Below are 26,178 nucleotides of genomic sequence, written 5' to 3'. Positions count from 1 at the left end.
AAATTTAAGTCATTGTCTCTAATTTCTCAAAGAAATCGACATAGTTGAAACGCAGACCTCGAAGAGGGCCCCGAAATGAACTGGTTAGGAAACAGAAATATTCCTACTACCGCATGCTCAACAGGGAAGTGCTGTAACAGGAGACTTTATATGTACAAGTACAAGTAAAGCAAAAAAAATATTTGTGATGTGTACACTAGTTGGCTAATTGCATGATAGATAAGTTAATATAAGTTTGATTAACTTTTGTCTCATCCCTATTGCATATTTAAGCAAATAAAATATGTTAAAACTAAACAATACGACGTTTGATAACGTTGAAAAATCCGAAAAACGCTTCTGTCCGACGTTACATGTGCTAAACTTGTGTTAATTAAAAGTTCCTGATAACTAAAACAAGCAGTGCGGTGACATTTGGAACAAGATATTAAAAGCTTTCGTAAATAATAATAGTGCTTGTTGACAGACTTGGAGCATAGATTCGACATAGATTAAAATTTTCTATTTCTATTAAATTATTTGTTTGCTTTTAGCAATTTATTGTTGCTGGAAGCAAATGTTTGGTTCAGAATGTCAATGATATGTACAACTTTAGCATAGACAAATGATAGACATATGTAAAAGGTAAATTTTTCGTAATGATTCAGAAGTACCCCGAAACAGATATAGATTATTTAAAGTCGTCCCTACAGTAAGGTGCATTCACCCAATTAAAGTACAAGTCCTACAAATGTTTCAATTCGCGACTTGTTCTGCTTCTCATGTTATAATTGTCGTACCGAAACTTATTCATGTACTAGCTTTTCGTCAACACAAACTTGTGCATGAAATAGAAGATGGATGAAGAGTTGTCTCATTGGCACTCATAATACTAATAATTTTCAGCGGTGGTTCAACTAATTGAAGGGTTGTATTTCGATTAATTGTTTGTCATGGAAACTGCAATTCATTTATAATTAATCAAGGGTAAAAATGTTTTGACTTACTTGCAGAGTGTCAAATATATTTGTGTTGGGGTTGCATCAAGATATCGACAATTTATAGTAACAGATGATTCGCACCTTGAAATGTTAACAGGCGCCTGTGACTGAAGTTTGTTTACATTCAAAATTTAGTTTTAATTTATTCATCATATATTTCCGTCCCATGTTGCCTCACTATATTACACAATTTTAAGCTGGAACAGTGGTGTAACAGTAAAAAATAAGAACGAACAATAATCGTTGACAAGTCTTAACTCATTAGACTGAGATGGATACACATAGGAAAACATCCACCAAAATCACAGAGTGAACTTGGTCCGGTACTTGTACATCCCACCAACAAAACGACACTCAATGCAGATCTTAAAGTTTGTTCAAAGCCAATAACAACTTATAAAAAAAATCATGCATCTAAGACTCAATTGTCAATCTTATCTAGAGAAAAATGTAAAGCATTAAATCTAGTATTCAGTCTGTAGACCATATTGAGAGGATTTGGATTTTTTTTTATAAAAGATTAATTTTACTAGTATGCATATGAAAACATGCATATTTGCAATTGAAGTGTCAATAACTTAGCGGAGGGGCTTGACAGTAGACAGGCAAATAAAATAAATTAGTAAAGTTTCTAGAGTTTAAAGGCTACTTTAACTCGTTAAGTATTTATTTTCAGTAATTTGTCACTGAAATACATCATATTCATGACCAGAACCGTCCGTTCATATTATTTTATTTCATTTTGTATTCGTATTTAACGACTTGCGCAATATGTGCATTAAAATTGTTAAATTGAAAGCAGTTTTCAGCAGACAGACACATCAATAAAACTACAAATAAGTAACGCACGACCGTAAATACCAATACGGACAACTTTTTTTACTTTCATTCTTAAAGTTACGTACGCCTTTTTATATATTTTACCGTCGGATAAAACCATTATTTCGGTATTATATCTCAAGAACGCTTCATATTCGTGTTGTCCTACATTTTATACAGACTTTTGCCAATTTCATTTACCAACAATGCTTTCGGAAATATAAAATCGTATCGGTACGGTCATCTGCCATATTGGGCCGTACGAAACAGCCGTTTTCCCCTAATGAGTGATGTCTTCATAAAAACATGTTGTATAACTGATCCCTAAATGTCGTGAAGTGCTGGTATCCTTGTTGATGCTACAACCATTGAGAACAGAGAGTAAAAATAAAATCTTCAACGATATACAATGTAGTATCCTTTGCCAACATGTTTCCGTCTAGAACCAATACGATAAACCAAATAGATATAGGAAGATGTGGTATGAGTGCCAATGAGACAACTCTCCATCCAAATAACAATTTATAAAATTAAACCATTATAGGTCAAGGTACGGCCTTTAACACGGAGCATTGGCTTACACCGAACAGCAAGCTATAAAGGGCCCCAAAAATTAGTAATGTAAAACCATTCAAACGGGAAAAGAACACTTTAAAATGAAAATAATTATTTAAGGAATGACTGTAATATTTTTTCTGTCTATGAAGAAATAACACCAAAAATGTGGTGCACACCTTTTATGTTATTTCGAATAGACTAAATGTAATTCTAAATTCCATTTTAAACCGCAGTAAACCATGAAAAAACGTTGATAACGTCACGGTCACATGAAAAAATTATGTCTATGAGCTGATACACAAAACAACGTCAGCCAATCAGAAGACGCGTTACATCCAAAATTCAATTATATATAATTAACAAAATTAAAGGGATTGATTATACTTCTTTTATACTGCAGTGAAAACAGTAATTATTCTCATTTAAAGTTAAAAACAGATAATAACTGGTTGAAAATAAATTGCATTTGTATTATAATTTACAGCGTTAATACATCATACTGTTATGACTTGACATCAATTTAATACAACAGTTACAAATGTTTGCCATAAATTAGTATTTATCAGCACCGTTTATGTTTTAAAAGCCATTCCTGCTGGATATCCATACGATTCCTTGCTTGTGAAGTTTCCGTAAATCCACAACCCAAAGCGTGTTTTCTTTCTGTGTGTTATGTGATGTGATCCACTAGATATTGGGATACTGAAACTACTAAAGTGATGTTCCTCTTCAGAAATACTGAAAATATTTTTCAAATTAACGAAATTACCGTCAAGAACAAATCCATCAACTGAGTCTGTCGGCACTGTTATGCTAATAAAACTTTCAAACTCTGTTGGAACCATAAACTCATAATCATACAGGTACTGATTGATACCAGGAATCGTCATCATAAAGGCATCTCCGTGGTTACCTAATAGTTCATGCGGGTAAATATGTACCATCACATCGCTTTCAGATGACACATAAGAAATAGCTGTATGGAAATAATCCAGAAAGTCTCTAGATTTTAGTACGTTTCTAGAGGAAGTGTTACCATTTGTTACATTTACGTTTGTATCATTTACAGCAAGTACACGAACTGTATTTTCCAATCTATAATTCAAATAGGGAATAACATATACATTGTCTAGTTGATTTGTAGGAAATACCATTTCAGTGAATGGTTGACAGCTTCCTTTGTTGTTGATATAGTTGCATCTGTTTCCACTGACAACAACAATTGGCTTAGATGCAATGATTCTTGTGCCAGTTAAGTCTGATGAGTGCCAAATTTGAAATGTTGTATACTTATTGAGTAACAGTGTTAATGATTGATTGTTAGAATACTGTATATTGTTGTATGAAATTGTTCCATCTTCCATTTTAAAGTTTATTTCTATTACAGTATTTGAATACACAGATGATAAGGCAAATACACTCTGACAAAAGCTTTTATATGTGCTATATACAGTGAACGATGGAATGATATAATCTGTTGACAAATATCGAGTTGGGAGAACAAAGAACCCTTCGGAATAAGAACGGACAAACAAAAAACCATATAAGGTGATCGGCATATTGGAATGTATTTCTACTCCTGCCTGATGTAAACCATTTGTCATTAAAACGTTATTGTCAATAATATAATGATTATCGACTGAATTCAAAGTAACTGAAACATTTTGACTATTTGCGAAATAGAAAATGGATAGCTTTCCCCTTCTGTTGCCTATGGGGAATATTCTTGGTGAGGGGTTGCTGTGAGAATTCTGAAATATGACGATGAAATCCATAGCTCGCCCATCTGCAAAAAAATGTTTGTATGTGCTTTTGAAAACAAAATAATAATTATTTATAATGTATTTAATATTTCAAGTTAACATATTTGAAGTTTTCTAAAGATTATATGTGATATTTGTCCAGAAGGGCGACTTTGAACATATCATTTGTATCTAACATTTACCCTTCAAAACGAGCCCCCCCCCCCCCCCCCCCTAAAAAAAAAATCAAAAAAAATCGAGACATAGGTTCAGGGATTAACTCGGAGCTGTAAATATAGATTCTTACATTGATACCAGTGTGGATTATCGGATTTATCCAATCGAGAGGACTTTAAAATTTATAATTTAACTATCGAGATTGGATAAATCCGATAACCCACGAGTAACTATGTAAGAATATGTTTCTCTAATGATTAAAAAATAAATTTTCATATTTTGTTAAACGAAAATCCCCTTCTAGTGCCTTCCACATTTCACAAAATTGTCAATTTCATTAACACCTGTTAGCATATTTTGATTCATTCAGTTAGCTGATTAAGGTTATGACCTTTAAATTCATCCACTCATCTTCTGAGATCAACGGCAACCACACGTTGATTAAATTTGTTTTATACAATGAGTGCAGAAAGGTATAAATTGTCAAAGAATTCGAGAAACATATTTTAACTACAATACATCCTTTAACCATTAGAGAACAGCGTTGGTATTTCATTTTATGACGGCCATTAAACATAACATTTCGTATCGTTTTTCAAATGTTTATGTTAATCTGTTAACTGCGTTTGTTTGACACCTGGATTGTTTCTTCTTTGTGATGTAATTTTATGCCTTTTGTTTGATGATGTACTGTGCGTGTGTTTATGATTTTAGAGCCGAAAAAGTTATGACTTAATCAAACACAATTGACCACGTGGTTTTGGCTACTTTTTTTGGTACTACTTTTTGCTTTAGCCTTATGAAATGATAAATTTAAAAATCACTTGTTCTCGATTCTTTGCCATGGTGTTTGTTTTCGATTTAGTTTGAATGTTCGTTTGGATTTTTTGGCCTCTCATTTAATTTGTTTTCACCTAGATAAGTATTCAATGTATACCACTAAAAGTTTATCAACCAAATGCCCAAAAATACAGCCGTTATTTCATGAAACTAATGGAGGCAGTACAGTTCTGCTATTTCGTAATATATATCTCCTAGCACGATAAAGAATATGCGGTCTACTTTTTTATTACTACACGATGGAAATACGAAAAATCTGTGAAAAATCTGTACCACTCATTAAGGAGAATTATAAAATCTATTTTTTACACATACAAATAACATTTTAACGGGGGAAAATATTCCCTTAACATGAATACTCTTGCACCTTTTTGCCAGATTTATAAAACTCTTACGCTTGCCGTACGACGATCTTTCAAAACAAAAAGTGATACTTAGGAACGACGTCACTGTAGACCAATTTATATATATATATATATATATATACAAAAATAAATGTGTATGTATATTTATTTTGTTGAATCATGCTATACATCTTAATTTTTATTACCTGCATACTGACATTTGTCACCAAGATAGCCGTCACTACATACACACCAGTGTCTGTTTTCGGAGGTTTTACATTTGCCACCATTCATACAACGTACAACCGCACAGATATCTTTGAAAATATAACATGAGATCAGTGCGAATGCATTTTATGACGGTAACTACTACGAAAAATAATGAAAACATTTTTTACACTTCACCTACCATATTACTCATTTTACGGGAATTGCGATTAAATAGAAAAAAAAGGGAGCCAAGGAAAAAACTAAGAAAATTATGAAAACAAATTACAAAAATGATATATAAACATGATAAAAAAAAAACCCAACAACTTCCCAATTTTCCAGAAACTAGAAAAAAAATTAATAACTCAACATGTGTTTGCAATCCCTTAATATGTGCTTGTTATCAAGAATCCGATAATTTTATTTGTTATGATAAATCATTTAGATTTTTTCGATAAATATTGAATACAATACAATACGTTTCAATCATGCTCTTTGTTACCAAATACTCAGTTACATCACCTTTGCAAAATCCTCTAATACAATGAAGAGTGTCTTGACATTGGACTGATTCTTGACATTGGGAAGTAATATTTCTTTCTAAAATATACGGTTCAGTATTAAGGAGAGGTTAAGAATAATAGAGGAAGCAAGATAGCTACATCCAAAAATTATTAAATGTGAAATATATAATCTAAAATATTCTTTTTTCCTCATTCTTCCTTATTAAACTGTGATGCAACATGATTGCCAATGACAAATATACATGTATCCACCAGTGACCATATCCCGGGTTTGTTATTTGTTTTGTTTTTTAAAACATATTCAAGTCATCAGAATCTTTTAACGGTTAATTATATTTCGTATTCAAAGCTTGCATTCAGATAAGACCAATAAGCATGATTATAAAAAAAAATCCCTTTTGGTCATATAGTTCGTAAGGTATTTTTGTACTTATAAGCGTTCCCGATGAAGGGTAATTCAGAAAAGCGCTTCGGATGCATACAATGTATTAATCGTGAATTTCCTCCTGCCTTTATTCGAAATAATTAGATTTACAAAATATCTATTATTGATGTCAAACGAATTTGATTACATGAAACGCCAACGAATAGAAATAATGAGTTGCAATAGGAGTGATTGCGAACCATCACGAAATACTGTTTGATATAACGATTAAGTCTGAGTGCTACATATGAAATTTAATATTAATAAAAAAAATCTTAACTCTAACGACACTTTCCAAAAGAGAACTTACCGAACAATCATAAACAAATATACAGTTTCTTTTTTATATGTTCCCTTTGAAATATCAACCAACGGCGATTAACGGGATCTTTTTGCACTGTTGTTGGTACCAAAATTACATGAATATTCGTTTTAAAATCGTTGAACTTCGAAATTCATACGAGAATCTCTTTTCAAATGATTTACATGTTTTTGATCAGCAAAAAAAAACTGAATTTCAGTGTAGAATGTCAAACTACCCAATAGGAGTTTTGTAAAACAGATGTTGATCTAGTAGTTAAAAAAATAAAGAGATCTATTCGAAAAAGACCTTTTCTTGCCATCTTACTCTTTATTGATATGAGGCAAACGTGATATAGGAGAGTCAAAAGAAGAATAAAAATAATCATTTTTCTTTTAAATTCATGTTTCCGCTCTATAGATGATGTCCACATACGAAAAACAAATTTATACCTTTTAATCATATATAAGGTAACATCTAAAAATAGAGGGTTAATTAAGGATAAAATGTTTATAAGATGATTTCAGTTTTGTAAATGTAAACTTCCAATTGATATTCAGTAATATACCAGCAGAGCCTTCAAGTGGAGTACATACGTTTGTCTAAAATATAACAATATTCCAAAGCTTACATTTCTTATTTTCATTTACTTTGAGGAAGGATGAATATCTGGATTATTTTGTGTGTTTTTAATTAATCTATCCCACAAATTCTTTTTTTAAATCTTTTCTTAAATTAAGTGTTTTTTTCTTATCTACATAATCCTTACTCTTGTCACATACTATTCCATTCCAAAAGTCAAGTTCACAACAAGCACAATGATTATTTCTGCACTGTAATGTTGCTTTACATTCAAGGGACGAATTACAGACAGATTTCTCATTTTTTTCTAAAAAAAAAAATATACACATCTATATATATATATATTAAACTCATAAATATCTGCACTGTTTTATAAAAGCCTACACCACACGTACAACATAGTATTAATTTAAGCTGAAATCGCTTTATTGTATGGGCATGTAATTGATGTTTTGCAATATTCAATGCATTATGAATTATTGATTATACTGAATAATATCTGTGTGGAAAATACTCGGAACAATACATTTTTATATTACGTTATATACATGCATCATCAAAATTGTTGTTTAACCACAATTTATCAACAATTTTTTTTTCTTGTAATATGGAGCTTAAATATGAATAAGGTAAATAAACAACACTTATATTCGTATATGATAATGGATTTTTCGTTTCATACGTTTTTCTTTGCAAATTTCAATGAAGATTAAAGGATTGATTAATTAATACATAAATGTTCTAAATATCAATAAGAATGGATTTTAGCTTTGTCTTCAAAAACGAATAATCAATGTTATAGTCAAAATTCAACCAAAGTGAAATTTAAGTTTAACCATAAATGTATACTTATAGAACATGTAGATCCTGTCCAGTAGTCAGATGATGCACACTGACATACATTCCTGGCACAGTATAAAGTTGATTCGCATTCCCCTTCTCCAATACATGCATCGTTTATCGATTTTCCTAAAAGATTGTCAGTTTATACAAAAAAGCATAATTCTGCATACGATTTAAAAGTGAAAAAAAAACCCAAAGTTTTATGGCTCGGAATATGTGAAACTAGAATTAATCTCCTAAAAAAACATTCTCATCACGATTCTAGTAAATAGGTAAAGTTATAAACATTATAAATTTTGTTATAATTAACACATTTATATTGATTTAACTTTCGACTGTTTAAATGTCTCATACACATTCCAGACATCATTTTAGTTTATTGCTGTCGTGGCAAGATGTAATTTTCAAAACTACTTTCAGATTGGGATATCGACAGCAGAAGCCATTTAAGAATACTACTAATACTACTACTACTGTTAATATTCATGATAATAACAACTATACAAATTATCATAATAATATTAATAATAATAAGAATTATTTATAACTACTTGTTGAACACTTAGAGTTGTCCCAGTAATCAGATTCTGAACACTGGCAAGATGACTCTCTACACTCGAGATTTTCTTCACATTCTACAGAAGATTTACAAGATTGTCCGACAATATTTTCTGAAATTGAAACCAACCAACTGTTAGATGACGTTTCAATTCGACAAGATGTGTAAGGCATTGTATTCATGTAATGTAAATGAAAATGTTAATGTATTTTAATGGCATTGGACGAACAGAGACTCTGTATACTAACAAACAAAAGATGGTATGCACTCTTACCATCTTGCTTCGGGGCAAATCAGGACAATACTAGTAATTGCTAACGAGACAGGTTCAAGATAGCATTTAGAAAATATTGTTGAGATACTTTCTTTTTCTGTCATATATTTTTGAAATAAACAAAAACTAACATTCATATATAAAACGTTGACAAGTATTTGAATAACAAAAAGTAGTTTTTAATGGTTAAGTTATTGTGAAAGCTTAACATATGTTTGTTACAAAAATGATGTTATGGCGTTCCACAAAAGAATGACGTTTTAGGAAATATTGCTTCCTCAAGATACGAAACTATGTTTCGCTTGAATTATCAATTCAGAATAGTAATATGAAAAGTTCCATGCATTTTATTAAAGAACTAGCTGTCTTGTGGGATGAAATATGCAATGGATCCATACATCTCATATCTCGAACAGTAAACGTAACCGCATAATCATATGAAATGAGGTTAATTTGAATCCTTTTGCAAATTTCCCTGTATAAATGTTCCAGACCATATGAGTATTTGGACCGTACGCGTACGGTCTGGACCGTATACGTATACTCGTACGGTCCGACCATACGCGTACTGTCAGACCGTATGAGTATACGCGTATGGTCCAGTACGATCTGACCATACATGTTATTAGATCATATGAGTTAAATTTAAAAAAACATTATATATTTATTTTTAGTTTTACAAATTGTTATTATTACAATTAGATGGATAAAATGAACAAACGAACACTTGAAATTAAATATTTGTTTAATTGTATATCTGAATCCTATTTTGGTACTCTCGCCAATGGTGATACTTGCTACCACAAGTAGCGTAATATTTTTTACATTTACATGTTTGCAGTTCATGCTTGTTCCTTTGCATTTGGATTTTCTTTGTAAAGTTGCTAAATTTGCCTCCCACATTATATTTACTTCCGATAACTTCAAATTCAGTGATCATTATTTAATAAATGTATTATTGATCGACATGCTAAATACTAAGAGATTAACATATTTAATAAGCGTGAGTTTTTTTAAATAGTTAAAATATAAAGTGTTTATCTTAATTACCATTGAACTTTTATATATTCATTTAAGAGTTAAGTTATGTTGATCTGCTATATGCATTTGTATCTAATAAACTTGACCAACTTTTTAATATTAGTCGGACCGTACGCGTACGGTCCGACCGTATGAGTATTTTGAAAAAGTACGCATACGGTCCAGACCATACGCGTACGGTCCAAATACTGATACGGTCTGGAACATAAATATTTGTATTTTTTCACTATGGTTTTGTCTAAATTAAATATAAAAGCCAATTCAACTTGTATCAAAATAACTATATTGATGCCTCAATGATTGCAAGTCAACAACGTCTTCTACAAGCACCTAACACAATAATTGTTCGATAATAAATAACTAGATTGCACATACTAAGTATACAATTGTTTCCATTCCAAAATAAATTGCCTGGACATTGGCACACCCCTTCTCTGCACAGAAGTTTAACGCCACATTCATTTGAATTTGTACAAGTGTTGTTAGCTGTCTTTTCTGAAGAAAAAATATGTGGTAATTGCAACAGGTATCTTTCTGTTTTCTTACATTTTAAAATATAATTGTATTTCCGGGAGGTTTTCGTTAAAAAGAGAAACCTATATATTTACCTCCATTTTTGCAACATAGAACTCTTCGTGTTTGTGTTTCCTTATAAGTAAGGATGGTCTATTCTATTGTTCTCTGAACATTACAAATCAAATATGACACATAATCGTAAAATGATTAGGTCAGGATAAATTATTCTAACATCTATTTTTGACATTCTAGACTTTGTATTTCAATAACTTTTTTATTATTTATGTTTGCACGAAGATTGTACCTAAACCAACAAATTAGTTATACGACGAACGTAAGTTTGATTTTCCCATTCGTAGCAAAAACATATAAGCGACATGTTATTTTATCTAAAATTAAGGGTGTTGATTTAATTAGTAACTTGTAATATGTTTTTCGACGTTACACAAATATGCGGTATAACATTCATAATAATGAATACTGGCCTCATTTGAAGGATGTTGTTTCGTACATTTAGAACACAATGATAATTGAATTTGACTTAAAATGTGACCTTGGCATATCACTTTTACAATGATTTCTCAAATTTGATTCTGTCATATGGAGGATCTTAACATTATTAAAAATCAAAACATTTAACAAAATTGCGCATGAATTTGCAGTCTCGCAATTGTGTGAACTTTTCGTTTGACAAAGGTGGTACTTACTTGTTACACAACTTTCTTCTTTCCAGTAATGCATTTGCGCACACTGACAGACACCATATATACAAAACAATGTTGTCTCACATTCTGTAGTATGCTTACATTTTGACTTAAAAGTTTTCTCTACAAATATTGATAACAAATATTAAACATATCAAACGTAGTTTTACGTAATAATACGTGAATGTAAATATGACGTTTAGTTGTATCTTATTATTTCCTTATGGTTGTGTGTGGTTTTTTGTTGTTGTTACTGCATGCAAATATATTTCTACTGTTATCAAACTGGAAATAAATCTTTATATGAGTCATTGATACGAAATTTTTGTTGACCTATTTTGCAATGTGATATAAAAATGTCCAACGTGTAAATGCTTAAAAAGGTCTCAAAACTAAAGGCGAGATTATATTTTATTAAAGTTAATTTTCTCAAATGAAAATCAAGTAACTCTGGATAAATAAAATGTCACTGGTTATTAACCTGAATTTTGACGCAACATTAGTTTACCGATGTTCAAATCGCATTAATCCATTGAGAAGTTACCAATTTAGGTAAAATAACCAAACCCTGAGGGAGTCGCATTAACTCAAAAATGAACTAGAAAGAGTTATTCACAGAGGAAAGATCTCCTGCTATGTATCGATCGCCCGCAATGTAAATTCAAGATGGGACAGAACGTTTAAACGTTAAATCAAATCAAATAATTTTTTCCGATGCAGTTATCATATTTATAGCCGACTGAACTCATTTTATTAACGTCTGGAAGGTCGTTTATGTTTATGTAAATTTAGTCAGGGTCCTAGTATTTTAAAAAGTACCCTCAGTTTGTGCATCGCAAAGCAATATATCATTCAAATGAAAGGACTTCATTTTGTTGTTACAGAAAAAGAAGATAAGTTGTAATCCAACATACTTATGGTATATTCTGTCAATAAAGTTTATAGATATGTCATGTGTATATGAATATAAACTTTTTATCTTTTTTCGTTATAAGGGTTTGATTCATTACCATCAGTACAGTCTGTGCCATTCCAGTTTTGGTTTTCGCAACACTGACATTGACCATTCAAACAAACCAGCTTGCCACTGCACTGATATGTATTCTCACATGAGGAATTGATAGTCTGCCCTTTACAAAAAAGAAGTAATTGTATTAAAGGTGTGTCATTGCTAGTAGTAGAGCATTTGCATTATTCACGTATCTGGATACGTGCATGCGTACGGATCGACGTATTCGTATCGGGCAGATTTTTATAAAATACTGATTTAGCCCAGAACTCAATCAAAACTAAATTAAAATTAAATGCATCATAAGATATCTTCATCGGGACCAACTTGACATATTTTATCCTTTCCTCATATACGTGTTATACGATACGTCGATACGGATACGCCAGAAAATACGTGAATAATGCAAATGCTCTACTTAAAACAATCGATTGAAACATGGACAGATTTCTAAGCACATTTACGATGCTGCAATTCATATATCTTTTCCTGAGTCAACCTCAATTTTCGTGGTTTATACCGACTCGCTCATCTACTGTAGAAAACATTACTTACTTGTATTTTTACCTTTACTGAACTGTTATTACTGTCTTTAAGACTCATTTGACATAGGTAAACATTTTTACTGTAATAATGTTTTTATGTATCTCCATTCACAGTTTGTTTTCCAATATTCAAGGTTACGAGAAAAATAGGTAGAGTATAACAAAAACAAAAAAAAACGATTTAAGCATTGTAAGACAGTCCTTTCTAGAATTGTGTGTCCATTACTGCCTATAAAGGCAACAGTAGTATACCTCTGTTCGAAAGTCATAAATCGATTGAGAAAAAAAAACAAATCCGGGCTACAAACCAAAACCGAGGGAAACATACCAACTATAAGAGGAAAACAACGAAACAACAGAAACAGTGAAGTGAACAAAAAACAAACGACAATGCAACACACACAGAAACGAACTATAAGATAACAACTGCAATTTACATGACTTGGTACAGGACATTTTAATAAAAAAAATGGTGAGTTGAACCTGGTTTTGTGGCTAGCCAAACCTCGCACTTTTATGGCAATGTTTTATATAACACTAAAATGACACCATTACATGACAGGAATACAGTACAAATAAATGCAAGAACATTCAAAACAGAGAAGTATACAAATAAACAATACATTAGTTCATTTCGACATGCTAACCACAAAATAAAAAGGAACACGTAAAACAACACACAAAACAGAACCACGAACTGTCTTTCACACGACTAGGTCAACGCCACAAAGTTGTATCACAGGTAAATTTCTAAAAATAATTGATACTGTTCAAGATCAGGGGTGGTGTTCTCGACGCTATCATAGGACTAGGGCGTGTCCTAAGACCAACTTATGACAAGTCTTTGTCCTAAGTCGTGTTCTCGAAGCTCTCTTAACTTAGGATATATCGCATTTTTCGTCCTAACTTTAGGACACCTAATTAGGTGTCCTAAGATCATCCTATCTTTATCCTAACTTTAGGACACGTCTCAGACAATAATTTGTTAACAAATATGGCTTCGGTTTATGTGTTCATGAGAAGAAGGCACCCTTTGGACTATTTAGATGACTTTGATATCATACGTAGGTACAGATTGTGATTTGTGCAGAAGATTTGACAATGATTAACACTGACCAACAATGAGGTCCCGTGCATTGCCTGTTTCTCTGCAGATAATGGAAGCACTACGATTTTTTGCCACAGGAAGTTTTCAGCATGTAAATGCTGATGTGCATGACATATCTCGATCCAGTGTTTCAAGATGTGTACGAGATGTAACGCAGTGTTTAGTCAATGTATGTAATCAACACATTAGCATGCCTACAGATGCAGCTAGTTTAGAAATAATAAAGCGTGGTTTCTATGAAATTGTAGACTTTCCTAATGTAGTAGGCGCCGTTGATGGAACTCATGAACGGATCAAATCTACATCAGTAGATGAGCATATTTTTGTAAATCGCAAAAATTTCCATTCAATTAATGTACAAGGAGTTTGTGACTCTAATTTGAAATTTTTTAACATAGTCTCACAGTGGCCAGGAGCAACCCACGATGCTTTCATTTGGTCTAATTCAACTGTGTGTGAATTATTCAAGAATCGAAAAATATCAGACGGATGGCTACTTGGGGATAGCGGATACCCTGTTAGACCTTGGTTATTGACACCCGTTCTGAACCCCACTCCCAGAAAGCAACAAAATTACAACGGGGCACACATAAGAACAAGAAATGTTGTCGAACGGAATTTTGGTGTGTTAAAAGCACGTTTCCGCTGTATAGATACTAGTGCAGTAACTTTGGTGTATTCCGCTTAAATGTGTTGTCGCATTATTTTTGATGTTGCTGTCCAACACAATTTGTGTATAGATAACAGAATGCCTTTACCAGCAGACAGAAATGATTTTCCTGACCATGGACACATAGCCGGACCAGCTTATAATGAACCTTTGAACGACGGGGCAATTGTTCGTGAAAGACTGATTTATGGAAGGTTTTGACTGAATTAATAATAAAGTCCAATGATATAAATAATGAATTCTATGTAGTTTGTCTGTATTGATTGATTGATTATTAATGAAGTATGTAGAGTTGGCACCGGAATTTGGTATTAAGATTGGTCCTATTAAGAGATAAAACATTGAACTGTTGCCGTACAGTATACTTGGGTCTTAGTGACATGTACATGTAAATTGTACCAAGTTCAATTAAAAGTAACAGTTAATTGCTCTTTTTCCCTAAAAGAACCCGTCCTTATATAAAAAAAGGAAGATGTGGTATGATTGTCAATGAGACAACTCTCCACAAGAGACCAAAATAACACAGAAATTAACAACTATAGGTCGCCGTACGGCCTTTAACAATAAGCAAAGCCCATACCGCATAGTCAGCTATAAAAGGCCCCGAAATGTCAATGTAAAACAATTCAAACGAAAAAACTCGGCCTAATTTATGTACAAAAATTGAACGAAAATCAAATATGTAACACATAAACAAACGACAACCACTGAATTACAGGCTCCTGATTTGGGACAGGCACATAAATACAGAATGTGGTGGGGTTAAACATGTTAGCGATTTGTACCAATTTGAATGAGTCAAAGAGAAAAACAAACCGTAGTATAGGTCATACTGTTAATTTCTGTGTCATTGGCAATCATACCACATTTTCTTTTTTATAATCACTATTATTTACATGTGGTTGTATAATAACTGACATTTCCATTTCGAAATGTTTATACCAACAGAAAAAAGAGTACATATCCTGAAAAAAAATCGTTTTATTGTATGGAAGAAGTGTCAGAATATTTAGGTACATCTAACCTATTCACGGAAATACCCATTTGCTGCAAGCTAATTTAAAAGTTCAACTTTGTCATATACAGTTGGTATTTCTGTTTTTTGATGAGGAGTGATTTTCTTTCTCTATCTCTAGCCTCTGCTTCTCGGTTGCTAGTATTTCTTTTTCAATTTTTAACCGGTCTTTTTCTACGGCCAATCTTTCCCGTTCTATCTCTACAAGTGATTCTTCTGATGATTTTGTGTGCGGTGATGATTGTGTTCTCGTGAACATACTGTTATCGTCTCTGGTTGAACTAATTACAGTAATAGAAGGTTAGACTGAAAAATAAAAAATGTATCATTCAAAACGTGTTAAAATACATGTTAGTGAATAGAGATTTCAATGGACAGTTGACATTTTTGAGAACGGTTTGTAAATAATGTTTAACCCAATATTATTAGTTACACAGTGTGCACTTGTCCTAATACATTAATTTACCTGCACCTCGTTGAAATCTTCATAAATTCCTCTCTTTTTTCAAAGAGGAACATGGTTGATTGATATCTCGCGTCTATCTTGTTCAAGGTTTTGCTGTCTTTATCGTAAAGTCCCTATAGCAGACTAAATGTTACATATCGATGCTAGAACCATATCGAACTAAACCAAGTCGCTCAAACGACCAATCTATTATATTTACTGATAAGTGTCGTTGTCATACCAACTGGCATGTCTAGTACATTAGAAACTAACCTATACACAAACACTTAACCAAGACTTGGACAGATGCAGTGGCAGCCCTAGAACTTTTTATAAGTGGGGGCCCTCTTAATCTGCCTCTGAGACGTATGGGCGGACAGACGGACAATGGTAAATCTATTCCATAATAGAGGAATTAGAATAAAAATTAGAAATATATCCCGTAATAGACAGTGATAGAGAAACAAAACAAATTGTGACTCGCTAACTGCTTAATAATATTAGTTAAGAATTCATGTATGTGAATATAGAATATGTTAACGGACCTGTTTCGAATGAGGATTCAAACTCCTCTCTTCTATGATCCATATGGCTGTCAGCTGCCTGGCAGGTGTCGATTCCACCAGCAATCCCGTCAATCGGTGTATCTCCGATGATTTCTACAACCTTGTTTTGAAGTGGTGTCAAACCATCTGAAGGAGGGCCCTCCAAGTTTGTTTTTTTGCCTCTCGTCTTACAAATGATGCCTGCTTCTTCACGGTACTTGTGTAGGTCGACCATTTCTTTTTTATTTCTTCGGCTGTCCGTTTATGGTTCAAGTTACAAGCATTCACCTTACTGCAAATGGACTCCCATGCTCTTTTTTTAGCGCGTGTGTGGCTACAGTGCTGTGTTTGCTGAATAAAATGCCCTTCTGGCTCTCCACTTGATCCAAAAGAATGTTTAACTCTGCCTCCGTAAAGTTTGGGTTTCGCTTTTTGCTCATTCTGGTACGTAAATATGAACATGAAATGAAACGCATCATCAGTTATAAACTCGTATATATATATGAAGAAATTGTGCATGATTTTAAACTTTGAACTTAGTGTTTCACGACACGATGACACTACGAATTCAATTCTCATGTCAAAACGAATTGTTTTTAAGTTTAAATTACAATCCTTTTTGATATAATTTTATAGATTCAGATTCAGATTCAATATTTTATTTGCATTTGAAATCATGCATTTAATTCTATACATGTAATTATAAAATTCGTAAACTCTTTTATTAATTGGTTTCGTCATTAATATAAATCTTTTTATGAAAAAATTACTTAAAATATTTATATTTCACACTTAGGATATGTTTAGGACGTCCTAACATAAGATGCATCTGAGATAGCTTCGAGACACAACTAAAGAGTGTCCTAAGTTGGTCCTAAGTCTATCCTAAAATTGGTCTTATCTATGACTTACATGTAGGACGAATCTTAGGATAGCTTCGAGAACACCACCCCAGGTTTGTAACTGTGTCATTTGATATCTATTATAACAATTACAAGAATATTAATATAGAACTGTGTTAGTAATTAGATAATTAATTGTATTATCTAGCTATGTCGGTATTTTTTCTAAACAAATAAATAGTGTACATATAGTTGCTTTAAACTAAAATCTTCGAAATGAACTGGGTGATAAATTATCTTTACCTTACATACAAATAGAAAAATTATTTTTTTGAGAATTACAACTACAAACGATAAGACATTTAACAATATCCGATCAGAATTACAAATACAACATCATAACTAAATATATGAATGTTACAAATACAACATCATAACTAAATACATGAATGTTCGATAACAAATACACGTCTTATAGCAATGCGAATTCACACTCAGTAAAAAAGTCCGTATAGTGTGAACATGCACGAGCATAACGTATCAACTGAGATATGTAAACACCATACGATGGGGCAGAGCATAGTTAGGTATGTTAGATTTAATATAAAGTAGAAAAGTACAGAAAAGTTGAATGTCTACTGGTCATTAATTTGTCCTTAGAACATATTCACCCCTTCTCATTCAATGAAAAGTCATTTTTTTACCCTCTAATTTTCATAGTACATGGTTTTCCATGCACTATGAAATGCTTTACATGAATGACTTTTCATTGTCAGTTAATTATGAAAGTGAACTCTTAATAGCTGCACTAACGAAGTGTACAATCCCCTCAGGCATTTTCCTTGGGAAAATAACCTACTGATTAAAGATGAAAGAGTAAAGATTAAAATAAAAACATTTTTAATTTTGCAAAATTTCATGCATTTTCTAATGGTACACATATATAGAATACACAAACAAAAATTGGTAAGGATAAAATGACATTTATTTAATTTATATACCTTACATTTGAGGGAATTATTTCCCCTTTCTTTCAAAAAACACAATGCCAGACTGCTGATATATAAAGGAAAGGATTGTTTTCGGAGAAACACAATACATTTAAATTTATCAATAAAAAGTAAGCATTTAATGTTGAATGGTTTGAATTTAAATATTCAGACAGAGAGTTTTATATTTATAAAAAAATCAAATTTCAAAAAGGGGATTTATATAACATTGTGTTGCTTTTTAGAATTAAACTAGAGGCTCTAAAGAGCCTGTGTCGCTCACCTTGGTCTATGTGCATATTAAACAAAGGACACAAATGGATTCATGACAAAATTGTATTTTGGTGATGGTGATGTGTTTGAAGTTCTTACTTTACTGAACGTTCTTGCTTCTTACAATTATATCTATAATGAACTTTGCCCATTAGTAACAGAGAAAAATATTTGGTAAAAATTTACATAAATTTACCAAATTAATGAAAATTGTTAAATATTGACTATAAAGGGCAATAACTCCTTAAGGGGTCAATTGACCATTTAGGTCATGTTGACTTATTTGTAGATCTTACTTTGATGAACATTATCGCTGTTTACAGTTTAAAGCTATCTATAATAGTATTCAAGATAATAACCAAAAACAGCAAAATTTCTTTAAAAATTACCAATTAGAGGGCAGCAACCCAACAACCGGTTGTCCAATTCATTTGAATATTTCAGGGCAGATATATATTGACTTGGTTAACAATTTAACACCTTGTCAGATTTCCTCTAAATGTTTTGGTTTTTGAGTTATTAGCCAAAAACTGCATTTTACCCCTATGTTCTATTTTTAGCCGTGGCGGCCATCTTGGTTAGTTGCGCCACACATTTTTTAAACTAGATACACCAAAGATGATTGTGGCCAACTTTGGATTAATTTGGCCTATTAGTTTCAGAGGAGAAGATTTTTGTAAAAGATTACTTAGATTTATGAAAAATGGTTAAAAATTGACTATAAAGGGCAGAAACTCCTTAAGGGGTCAACTGACCATTTCGGTCATGTTGACTTATTTGTAAATCTAACTTTGCCGAACATTATTGCTGTATACAGTTTATCTCTATCTATAATAATGTTCAAGATAATAACCAAAAACAGCAAAATTTCCTCAAAATTACCAATTCAGGGGCAGCAACCCAACAACGGGTTGACCGATTCATCTGAAAATTTCAGGGCAGATAGATCTTGACCTGATAAACATTTTTACTCCAGTCAGATTTCCTCTAAATGCTTTGGTTTTTGAGTTATAAACCAAAAACTGCATTTTACCCCTATGTTCTATTTTTAGCCATGGCGGCCATCTTGATTGGTTGACCGGGTCACGCCACACATTTTTTAGACTAGATACCCAAATGATGATTGTGGCCAAGTTTGGTTCAATTTGGCCTAGTAGTTTCAGAGGAGAAGATTTTTGTAAAAGTTAACGACGACGGACGACGACGATGACGACGACGGACGACGACGGACGCCGGACGCCAAGTGATGAGAAAAGCTCACTTGGCCCTTTGGGCCAGGTGAGCTAAAAATCTAAAGATACATACATAAAAATTTTACCTGAAGCAGAAGAAAAACAATTTATCCTTCACAAACTATGTCAGTGCTATTTCATTTCATCCATTGAAATGATCACTACCTGTTTTATTTTTAGTTCATTATAAAAAGTGAACTCTTGTTTAGGTTTGAATATTACAATGGGAAAGGATAGTTTTCTTAGGTCACTCGAAAGTGTGAATATGTTCTAAATTGGTCGGACAATACTTGGTCATGTTTTATGAAGATTTAAGCCGTTCGCCTTGGGCTTAAATCTTCATAAAACATGACCAAGTATTGTCTGACCTATAAAGGCAAGCCAACAGTAGTATACCGCTGTTCAAACTCATAAATCCATGGACAAAAAACTAAAACTGACGGAAACGCAGAAATATAAGAGGAGAACAACGACACAACACTACAATGTAACTAACACACACAGAAACGGACCAAGCATCAGACAAAATCCCACGAGAATAACAAATATAACATCAAAACCAAATACATGAATTTGGGATAGACAAGTACCGTGACACGTCTTATCGCAATGTCAATTTACACTAAAAAATAAGAGAAAACAAACGACGCAACGTTCAATTGTAACACACACAGAAACGAACTATAATATAACAATGGCCATATTCCTGACTTGGTACAGTCAATTAAGATTAAGATGAAGTGCATCTCATAGGAAATATGCGGTGAATGTCCGGTTATAATAAGTATATTAAGGAAGGGTTGATTAATTTTGTAATAATGGTGTTGGTAGTTGTTGATAAACAGCAAAACATAGCTTAGTTCTCGGAATATTTACATTTATATAACACAACCAGGTATGTTTAGTAAATATAATATTCTGATTTATAATAACATTCTTATATTCACGATCTAATGCAATTAGTTTCAATAGACAGTGAAATGTTCGCGTATGGTAAATGCTTGGCAAAAATAGCTATCGGAAATATAGTGAAACATTGATCCATGCATTTAACGCCATTCCGGTACTATGATATATTATATAAGTATAACAGTTTAGTTCATGCCGAAACCGGTATTTAAGAAATGTCTAGTTGAGTAACGGATTACTTCTGAGATAGTGTTTATATCACTTTTAATTTCGATTCTGCGCTGATACCCTAAATATACAAGTAGTATACCGATGGTCGGTTTATATATCTATTGTTTTCGTATACAAACAAGCGCAGCAAATTACACAACGAGCAATACCATATGCGGATATGACTGACCTGACATTACTGATAATAATATTGGATTGCCATTGTTACCATTTTGGATTTATGCCAGATTCAAACCGTAAGTTATAACGAGCCTCATTTTGAGATGTTGTCATTGATATTGAAACATATATTTGCAGCAGGTTTACCATGTTTACCTGAAAGAATGTTTAGCTTCAAAATATACTTTAAAAGTTGAAGGCTGTACGGTGACCTATAGTTGTTAATTTCTGTGTCATCTGGTCTATTGTGGAGAGTTGTTTCATTGGCAATCATACCACATCTTCTTTTTATATTTACACTTTAAAATATCTTTTTGGGTAAAGCTGTTGCTTATATATATTTCGATCAAAACCTATGTGTGAAATAGTAATATTAGATTTAACGCGTAAATGTCCACATATTGATGACTTAGTAGTTACATTACAAGTATTTCTTTCATTACGTTTCCAAATTATATGCATTTTTGATAATATTAATCATCAGTCTATATAAGCAGCAAGATGATTATTTCTAGTTCAGGAATGCAAAGGACGATTAACTGATTGTAAAAGACAGTAACCGGTTTTAAATTTGTGATCGGTTTAGGAGAACAGTAAATTTACATATCAAATATGCCAACAAAAAAAGAAATAAGTTCGACTTTGAAAGAAACATATTTTTACTGAATATAGCTAGCATAGTCACTTTTACATATTTTATCACGTCTTTAAAATTATTGATAGAATAATAAGTGGTGTTTTATCTAACCGAGAAAAGCAAAATGATAGCTAAGTGCAGATGTCGATATTTCGGAAACAGTTAAAACTTCAAAAGATGGATGTTTCCATAATAATTGACATAGCATGCAGTTTAAGATAAACATGTATTTACTGTAGAAACGAAAGAAAACAAATACTTTTAGAAAATAAATATTGGTTTTCCAAGTATGATTTTTTTTCTCCAGCAATATTATCATTGTAATTTCTTAAGCATTTGTAAGGCAATACATGTTTTGTTTTATTTATTTGCGTGGTTCACCTCTTAATTTGTGGTTAGAAAAAAGTAAAATAACAAAAATACCGAACTCCTAGGAAAATTAAAATCGGAAAGTCCCTTATGCCCGCGTCGCACTGTCCCGATTTTTACGCCGATGGCAACACGATAATGGAAATTTTCAAAATCGGGGCTGATCGTATCCAGATCGGGCTATTCATAGTGCCATCTTTAACCATCTTTAACCATCGGCCACTTTTTCTAGCCTTCGGGGACAACTTCGGGAAGGGTTCTAAATTTTTTAACATGTTAAAAAATCCCCGAAGGTGCGCCCGATGTTAAGGGTTCGTATTGAGTTCGTATCACCATCCTCAATATCGTAATGTCACCGGGAATGCATCTTTTCACATCGTATTGCATTCGTGTTTCAATCGTTTCCATCGGGCAGTTTTCACATTACGATGTCTACACGAATGAATCACGAAGGTACCCGAAGGTCTTACGATGGCAACACGACTTCGTGAAGACCTCGTAATCCCGTCGTGTTGCCATCGAATAAAAGTACGAAGGCGACAAGATGGAACTACGACGGCAATAAATCCAGCTAAATGTAAGTTAATTTTCGCGCTAAAATACAATTAAAGTGCCATGCGAGATATGCACTGGTCAGTCCAATACGACAGTTAAGAAAGACGTTCACAAAACATGGAGCTCATATCATATGATTCTATGAGAACAAGAAAGGCGACAGCGTTGTTTCTATTAATTCAAATGGAACAAGAAGAGCAGCTATTACATGCTCAGGATTTACTTTTACAAGTAAAATGTTATTTTTTGTCAATTTTTTATATCAAGTAATATAATTAAAGGTGACAAAGAATTTAGAGTTTTTAATTTATATTAGACAATGTCGGAACATATTCAATTTCTTCTATTCACAACAACAACAAAAACGTTAATTATGATAAGAGCGATATGTTCAGCCTTTTCCATCTGGATTGTTTCATATCATTACATGTTGGGGTTCCTTTAAATAAACGCGCCTCGTACACCAACACTGCAGGTACACGTATATAGGGAAACCAACTTTTTATTCATTATTCTGATTTTTTTATGTATCGTCTGAGTTGTTGTCACACGAATGTCTACTCCATAACCATTTTGTTTTCTATATGTCATATTTTGCCGCCTTTGTTGCTTTCCCCACATCCTTCCTTTTGTCAATATTATTGTGATATTCTCCTGGAAAGAGCTCTTTTTGAATAAAAGGGATCAACGAACCCATTACCTTACCTTTAAGATAGATCAGTAAACATGGGCATAATTATGGGTGATTTTTCAGACTAGTGCACATATTTTACAGTTCAAACAAGGCAATGCCGAGCGTGGCATCCCCTCGTATGTAAAATATTGGGGGAAAAATGGACACTATATTTGTATATGACACATGCAGAAAATGGTAAATTGAATATGCATATTTGATACATAAACTTATTTTTTTAGAAATCAACCAAAACATTTAGTAACTGGAAATACCTTTAATATTGTCTTTAGAACCAGCAGGTAAAAAAATGAGCAACCAATTTCCTGTGTATTATGCTATTTCAAGGAGAAAAAACAAGTCCATCTGCATGACCTTGACCTTTGGCCTTGAACGTAAAAAATGTCAGATAATTACAAGGAGGAACAATATACCAAATGTGGTTAAAATCTTTTGAAGCATATTGGTTTTAGAGTGTCCACAAGGGTGATATTGCCTTGTATTACAACTGTCACTGTGACCTTGACCTTTGAACTTTAAAGTCAATAGAGCTTAAGATATTCTTAACGAGTAACACCATACCAAGTTTTGAGCATTTTGGTTCTAGAGTGTCCATAACAATTTTATCTACACGCAACTTACATGTAGTAGGCAAGGGGATAATAAACTAAGTTTTATGAGAATTCGACAAAAAAATCGATTACCCGCCATGCAAGGCAGACTTGTACAGAAACGATATGTTGTCGAAATTCTGTTCGTATTTTTTAGACATCGTATGGCCATCGCGCCATCATCGTAATCCATCGTGTAGCCTTCGTAATCTATCGTGTAGCCTTCGTGATCCATCGTGTAGGCTACGGCTGAGATATGAAGCTTAAATACCCGTCTTCGGTTAACCTTCGTATGTCCATATTTTGCTATCGTATACAATTTCGGCACCATCGTATAGACTTCATTATTCATCGTACTTGCTTCGGTCACTTTTTGGTATTTTAACGAGATCGGGACCAACTTCGTACGAACTTACAATTTTAGCATTCGGGTGTCCATCGTATATAAAAATCGGGACAGTGTGACGCGGGCATTAAAAATGGCAAAATCAAAAGCTCAAACACATCAAACGGATGGAAATAAACTGTCATAGGCTAGCTTGATACAGGCATTTACTCATTTTAAACAAATGTGGATTAAACCTAAACATAATACAAGAAAGTATCGTTTTATGTTGGATAGAAAGTTTTAAATGATGTTATCAATAAACAGCTATAAAAAGCATTTTTATTTTTATTTTGTGCAAAGTTTATATTTGACGAAAGGATTGTTATATAATTCTTCAAGACATAACGATATTGATAAACAAAGGTATATCAATAATGGTGCGTTAAGTCATGAACTCAGAGAAATACCAAAGATATGTTTATAAATGTATTTCTTGTTGAATGTTGTACTTTTATTTTTGTTTGTTTGTTTGTTTATTGTTACTAGTAGAGTTTTTGGGTTGTAAATGGATGGCTCTGCATATGTCTCAACATATTCACTAGATTGACATTAATGAGTTTGATGCGTACCACCGCATGCATATAGAGGGGTTCCACACATATATATTAAGATAAAATAGAGTAAAGAGCATCTAGCTATAGTGTAAGATTGATGGATTTCTCGATACATGATTCACACAATTAAAAAATCAGACAACTATGGATTTAACTGAAGTGTATCCACATTCTAATTATAAATATGTTGGGTTTAAATGAAGAAAACATCGAATAATAAGGGGCAAAACTTGTTCAAATACAATTTTCTTTGGTAATATATTTGTAAATCTGTATTTGATGATAAAAATGAGAATGGAAGGGGGAGTGTATCAAGGACACAGCAACGCTACCAAACAGCAGAAAACAGCACAAGTGCACCAATGGTTCTTCAACACAGCGAGAAAATCCAGGATCCGGAGGCAGGCTTCAGCTGGCCCCTAATTACTTTTTGCGCTCCCTATCGCAAAGTTTAATCTCTGTTTTTTTTAAACAGCTTTGAGATTTAAATGTATTTGTAAACTAGTCTATAGTAAAAATAACCTGCATTAGTAAAACGATCTTACCTTTCGTAGAACTAACGTCAGTACTATCGAGCGTAGAACTATTTGTCAGTGTCTTGCCGTATATTGTCCTTAGGAACAGAGAAAACACCAGTACACAACATGACGGTAGCATGTTGATACTTATAGAAAATGCAGTTAGTGCTTTCCGGTTAATGTTTAAATAGTAACGCAAAAAAAATAATCTCTAACATAAATAATCTGACAAGAGGTATTTTATTTTTCAAAAATGAAAATTGTACTTAAATGATTTTCTTTTCGTAATCATAATATCTGACATATATCACGTTTTTCGTCTGACTTATTTAAAGACAGTGTTGATCATGGAAATTAAGAAGATAAGATGGTTTGTTTATCTGAAAGTAGTAGCATGTTTTCATGACTTGTGCCGAGAAATAACTTGAACAAGATTTGACACGTTCTTCAGACATATACAAGA

The 26,178-nt window shown here is 32.7% G+C and overlaps 1 protein-coding gene across 1 annotated transcript; it reads right to left on the bottom strand.

Moving 5' to 3' along the window:
• Positions 1 to 2,722: 2,722 nt before the first annotated feature.
• On the bottom strand, positions 2,723 to 25,885 carry LOC139523781 (uncharacterized). Its single transcript, XM_071318038.1, has 10 exons — positions 25,743 to 25,885; positions 12,449 to 12,568; positions 11,442 to 11,561; positions 10,594 to 10,713; positions 8,896 to 9,015; positions 8,351 to 8,470; positions 7,689 to 7,808; positions 6,193 to 6,270; positions 5,667 to 5,777; positions 2,723 to 4,143 (listed from the first exon to the last, which is right to left on the bottom strand). Exons 1-10 carry the CDS (start codon positions 25,852 to 25,854, stop codon positions 2,930 to 2,932), a joined length of 2,235 nt encoding a protein of 744 aa, XP_071174139.1. The 5' UTR covers positions 25,855 to 25,885; the 3' UTR covers positions 2,723 to 2,929.
• Positions 25,886 to 26,178: the final 293 nt, after the last annotated feature.

This window comes from Mytilus edulis, chromosome 5, assembly GCF_963676685.1.
Source record: "Mytilus edulis chromosome 5, xbMytEdul2.2, whole genome shotgun sequence".
Classification (NCBI taxonomy): domain Eukaryota; kingdom Metazoa; phylum Mollusca; class Bivalvia; order Mytilida; family Mytilidae; genus Mytilus; species Mytilus edulis.
This window is presented reverse-complemented; position numbering and strand designations above follow the sequence as displayed.